The 6,000-nt window shown below is 48.4% G+C and overlaps 1 protein-coding gene across 1 annotated transcript in view; it reads left to right on the top strand.

The window, feature by feature from the left end:
- The first annotated feature begins 715 nt into the window (after positions 1-715).
- Positions 716-6,000, top strand: part of LOC133364419 (5-hydroxytryptamine receptor 7-like) — a 30,023-nt gene continuing 24,738 nt past the window's right edge. The window contains exon 1 of the mRNA XM_061584903.1: positions 716-1,224. Within this exon, the coding sequence (XP_061440887.1) occupies positions 716-1,224 (509 nt within the window). The remainder of the gene's footprint in view (positions 1,225-6,000) is intronic.

The following is a 6,000-nucleotide window of genomic DNA, read 5'->3' as shown; positions in this document are numbered from 1 at the left end:
GTCTAAAACATCTGGTAGGCATCAGGTTGGCAAAGGCTGACTTAGACTCTGTGTGTGTGTGTGTGTGTGTGTGTGTGTGTGTGTGAGTGTGTGTGTGTGTGTGTGTGTGTGTGTGAGTGTGTGTGAGTGTGTGTGTGTGTGAGTGTGTGAGTGTGTGAGTGAGTGAGTGAGAGAGGCACGTGAATGGTGTCTAGGGCTGGCCATTATGCTGCCTGGGGCAAAGGAGAAGATGGCGCCCCCTCCCTTCCACTTAGAGATGCCAAGTGGACTGGAAGTTAAATCCTCTTTTAACACTGACTGTGGGACAGTGTTCCCCACCATCCCTGAGGATAACAGGTGAGCAATCTGTGTGGCATAAAACAGCTCTGTTCTCCAACAGAAAGGATCGGCCATGACGTTCTGGAGGAATGGCAGGGGACTGGCAGTGCTGCACCCACCCACATGCCTCAGAACGTGCTTCCCAAGGCAGCCACCTCACCCTGCCTAATGGTAGGGCCGGCCATGATAATATCTCTATATGAGTGTTGCATTTTAGTGTGAGTAGGAGAGTCTCAGAGTCTGAAGGGGAATGGACAAAGCACATCTGTGAATCTGCATCAGTCTCCAACTGCAAAGATAAGCCTCCGGCAAGTTAGATGCAACAAATGAAAGACGTTGACCTTAAATAGCAATAATAAGTTTGTGTTTCTTCTCTGCACAGTGGTCTGCTTGAAGCATGTTGATCAGGATTGGCCCCACTCAGTTTTCGGAGCATCATCTTCCTGTTGTGAAGAACGTGGGGCCAGAATATCCCACCCAGAAGTCATCCCCAGCTCCATTCATGACTGAAGGAACTTCTACATCAGTTGAGCTAGACTTGCAGCCCTCCAATGCCACCAACACCACGGACTGTGGGGAGGATATCTTGCTGTATGGGGACACTGAGAAAGTAGTCATTGGGACGGTCCTCTCGGCCATCACCCTGTTGACCATTGCCGGCAACAGTTTGGTTGTCATCTCTGTCTGCATAGTGAAAAAGCTCCGTCAGCCGTCCAACTATCTGGTGGTCTCCTTGGCTGCTGCCGACCTGTCTGTGGCTTTTGCCGTCATGCCCTTTGTTATCATCACGGACCTGGTGGGGGGGGAGTGGCTCTTTGGGGAGGTCTTCTGCAACGTGTTCATTGCCATGGATGTCATGTGCTGCACAGCATCCATCATGACTCTCTGTGTCATCAGCGTGGACAGGTAAGGATGTGCTCCTCAGAAATCATAGAATCACAGAATCGGAGCGGGCTTTGCAGGCCTCTTCTTCTTCTTCTTCTTCTTCTTCTATTATTATTATTATTATTATTATTATTATTATTACATTTATATACTGCCCCATAGCCAAAGCTCTCTGGGTGGTTTACAACAATTAAAAACATTAAAAACAAATATACAAATTTAAAAAACACATTTAAAAAAAATTAAAAACTCATGGTAAAATGCTAATCTAGTCCAACTCTGTGTCTGACGGAGGAAACAGAGGGTGAGACCAACCTCTGGTTGAGGGTCCCCAAGGAGAGCGAGTGTCCATCACAATTCTAGTTAATTCATTCCATTGACAAATTGCTTATTTCTCTTAAAGTTCTTAAAATTCAAACAAAAATCTACCCTCCTGTAACTTAAGCCCATTCAATCTTGTTATGGAAATATATGTGCAGAGATCTTCAGCGGTCTGAGCTGCGTGTGCAGGTGTATGCATTTACCTTAGAAGCAGGCTTTTGCCCTGGGTTTGGATCACTGAGACGTAAGACTTAGTAAAATAAGAAAAGCAACTTTATTTATAGAAATGCATAGTAGATAGGAAAGGCATACCTAGTTCTAACTAACTAAGTTGGAGGTGCAATGCCCAGACGTGGGCCTTGCCTTCATGGCTCAGGAGAGACAACAAAGACACAGATGTCTCCTCTCTCCTCAGACTGTCAAAGAAGAAGACAAAGGAAGGTGGGGCAGGTCGGCTGAGCATATCAGTTTACAGCGGAAGGAAGTTAGGTAGAGAAGAGCACAGATAAAGGTAGGCAAGCCTAGCCAGCTGGAGGACCCTCACTCTGTCTTCCTTCTGGAATACAAACAGAAGAACCCAAACAGGAGTTGCTCTTGCCCCATTTCTGACAAATCTAGACCTGTCTGCTAGTTCAGTGGGTAACAAATCTTTGCCCTCTTCTATGTGATGACAGCCCTTCAGGGATTTGAAGAGTGCTAGCATGTCCCCCCCCCAAAAAAAATCCTTCTCTTCTACAGGCTAAACATGGCCAGTTCCTTTGAGTTTACCTCATTGCCCTTGATCATCTTCATTGCCTTCTGCTCTGAACCCATTCCAGTTTATTACACCTTTCATATAATGCAGGGTGGTGAATCTGTGAGTCTCCAGCTATGGTGGGACTCCAACTCCCATCAACCCCAGCCAACGAGGCCATGGTCAGGGATGATGGGAGATGGCATCCAGCAACATCTGGGGAACATAGGAAGCTACCTTATATGGAGACCTTCAGACCATTGGCCCATCTTCCTCAGCATTGTCTACACCAGGTGTAGGGAATTGAACTGAATTGAAACTTTGTTTTTACCCCGCCCTTTTTCCAAACTGGAACTCAGGGCGGCTTACAAATAGAACTACATGTAGTTAAAAACATAGAAAAACATACAATTAAAATACAATTAAACTATGCACAACCTTAAAACCGTAAAAGGCACTTAAAAATCTAAAAACAATTTAAAATAATACAAATAATAATATAAAACAATAAAACAAGCCTTGTAAAGTCTTGTAAAGCCATGACCCTCCAGATGTTGCTGAACCACAACTTCCATCAGCCCCAGCAAGCATGACTGATGGCCAGGGATGATGGGATTTTGTAGTTCAGCAACATCCAGAGGGCCAAAGGTTCCCCATACCTGAGATATGATGTGTATTATGTTATTTTCATCTCGGGACAGCAAAACTCTTTACAAAATTATTGGATATAACTATTGGAGGTGCAGAAAACCCAGAGGGAGCATGTTTGGTCATTGTTGCCTTATGTTAGGGTAGGCAGCCATTTTGAATTCCACCATTTGAGGAAATCCAAACTGACTTGAGTTAAATGACTTCATTTCTGACAGGCAATTCCAAACACCACATAGTGTTCAGGGCTCCAAATGGCAAGCAACGGCATTCATTGTGCGCAAATCAGGTGCAGTCCAGAAGGTGGTCATCTTGAATTGCACTTGTAAGGACATCCATGATGGCAGCCCGCATCCAAGATGGGATTTTCAGTAATATGAACGTTTGTGCGTAAGCAATGCAAAGGAGGCTTTGAGCCCCGAATCAGAAACAGATGGAGTGAGAGATGGAGATTTTGATTTTGTTAGCCTTTGGCCTGTCTCTGGAGATATTAAATCTACTCTAAAGGAGGTAGGGATGGAAAGATCTGTCAGTTTCAGTTTTCTCAGTTTTTCACTTTTCTAATGTTAAATTCAGTTCTCTACATTTCTGCAAAAAAAAATCCGCATGAAAATTCTCCACCATTTTAGTGCGAATTTCTCCAAATAAACACATTTTTGTAGGCAGCGTTGTGTTGCTGCCTGGGCATTGCGGCTCTGTTTCATCGCCGCCGCTGCGGGCCGTGCCGTGCTGCCGGGGTGCCGTTGTTGCGGCGGTCGGGCCGCTCTTCGGAGTGCCATCGCAGAGGCTGGGCCGTTGCTTTTCGTTGCGGCCTGTGCTGCTGTTACCGGCGCTTGCCCGCCCGTGTGCCGCTGCGGGCTGTGTCGCTGCCCGGGGCGCTGTCGCTGCGGCTGGTGCTGTCGCTGCCGTTGTTGCGGGCCCGCCCGTGTGCGGGCGTTGTGACCGCCGCCTCTGCCACTGCGGGCTGTGCTCTCGCCCGGGTCGTCATCATTGCGGCTTGTGCTGCCACCGCCGTCGTCACCCCCGCCGCCGCGGGCCGTGTCGCCGCTGGAACATCATCGTAGCGGCCGGGCCCATTGCTTTTCCACTGCTGCCGGGGCCTTCGTGCCGCTGTTGCTCGGACATTCTTTCGGCTGCTTCTGCCTGCTCCTTGTTGTTGTTTCATCGCTGGATCGTTGCTGCTGGGCTCCGTTGCTTCTGCCTGCTCCCATGTCTTTGTTTCATCGTGGCTTTCTGCCTGCTTGCCGCCACTCCATTCAAGTTCGCTGCTTGGGGCGTGTTTTACCCTTTTGGCTTGCTTACTTGTTTGTTTGTTTATTGGGTCGTGGGCAGATATTTTACAACTTTATTTGTAGATGTTATTTATGGACGAAGTTTGATGCGGAGGAGTATTCTTAATACCGGCTGCTAGTGTTGATGTTTGGGTGTATTTTAACTTGTTAGTTAGTTTGTTTGTTTGTGCGTGTGAATGAGATTGTGTGGATGTGTTTGTGTGCGTTTATGTGTATTTTATGTGTTGTTGTGTGAATGTGCCTGTTGTGTTTTAGTATTTTTAAATATGTGCCTGGGAGAGCATATTTTGCATTTAACGGGGAGGCTTTCGGGGGCCCCAATTAGCGTAGTGACGGGTTATGGGAGGTATGGCGCTAGGAGGAGAACGTGCCAGGTAAGGGGAACTCGCCCCAGACAAGTTGTGTCTGTGCCTTGTTCCGGTTCTCCTCAAGGCCACAGAACTGCTGGTTGTTCTATCAGCCAGCCCTTAGATCTCCAGGTGCTGCTTTTGAATGCCAGGTCGGTATATAATAAAACCTCCCTTGTCCACGACTTAATTGTGGATGAGGGTGCCGACCTGGCATGTCTAACTGAGACCTGGGTGGGTGAGCAGGGAGGAGTTGCTCTCTCTCAGCTTTGTCCACCTGGGTATACGGTGCAGCACTATGGTAGACCTGAGGGTCGGGGAGGCGGGGTCGCTGTGGTCTATAGGAGTACTTTCTCTCTCACGAGGCATCCTGTCCAGATGGCGACTGGTCTAGAGTGCCTCCACCTTGTGCTGGGTCAAGGAGACAGACTGGGAATCCTGTTGGTGTACCGCCCACCTTGCTGCCCAACAGCTTCCCTAGCTGAGCTGACAGACATAGTCTCGGAGGTATTGCTGAGGTCCCCCAAACTTGTGGTGTTGGGGGACATCAACATTCATGCCGAGACTGTTTTATCTGGGGCGGCCCAGGACTTCATGGCCTCCATGACAACCATGGGGCTGTCTCAATTTGTTACTGGCCCAACGCATGTATCGGGTCACACTCTTGATTTGATCTTCGCCACTGGTCATGGAAATGGTGATCTGGAGGTGGGGTGTTTTTCATCTACTCCATTGTCATGGACAGATCACCGCCTGCTGAGTTTTAGACTTACAACGACTCTTTCCCTCTGCAAGGGTGGGGGACCTATTAAGTTGGTCCGCTCTCGGAGGCTTATGGATCCTATTGGTTTTCAGACGGCTCTGGGAGTTTTTCCAGCTGATAGTACTGGCGCTCCTGTCAAGGCCTTGGTCGAACTGTGGAATACGGAGATGGCCCGGGCTATTGACACGATTGCTCCCGCGCGCCCTCTTCGATGCAGAGCTCATACAGCTCCGTGGTATACCCCGGAGCTGAGAGTGATGAAGCAAGAGAGAAGGAGGCTGGAGTGCAGATGGAGACGAACTCCAGACGGATGCAGTTATGCTTTGGTAAGTGCCTCTACTAAGTCGTATATAAAAGCGGTAAGGGCGGCGAAGAAGTTTCACTTCGCTGCCTCTATCAGGACATCTCTCTGCCACCCTGCAGAGCTTTTTAGGGTTGTACGAGGACTCTTACATTCTGGTCCTCGAGATACTATTGAAACATCTGAAGCTCGCTGTAACGACATCGCAGGGCACTTCCAAAATAAAATCGCATGCATCCGTAGGGACCTAGACTCCGATGTTATGACAGACGAATCCATTGAAGTGTCCAGAACACGGTCTTGTCTTTCATTATTGCATGAGTTTCAGTTGGTGCAGCTTGAGGAAGTGGACAAGGTACTTGGATTGGTGCGGGCGACCACGTCTGCTCTAG

Source organism: Rhineura floridana, chromosome 9, assembly GCF_030035675.1.
Source record: "Rhineura floridana isolate rRhiFlo1 chromosome 9, rRhiFlo1.hap2, whole genome shotgun sequence".
Taxonomy (NCBI): domain Eukaryota; kingdom Metazoa; phylum Chordata; class Lepidosauria; order Squamata; family Rhineuridae; genus Rhineura; species Rhineura floridana.
The sequence above is the reverse complement of the archived record's forward strand: the minus strand, read 5'-3'. Positions and strand labels throughout refer to the sequence as shown.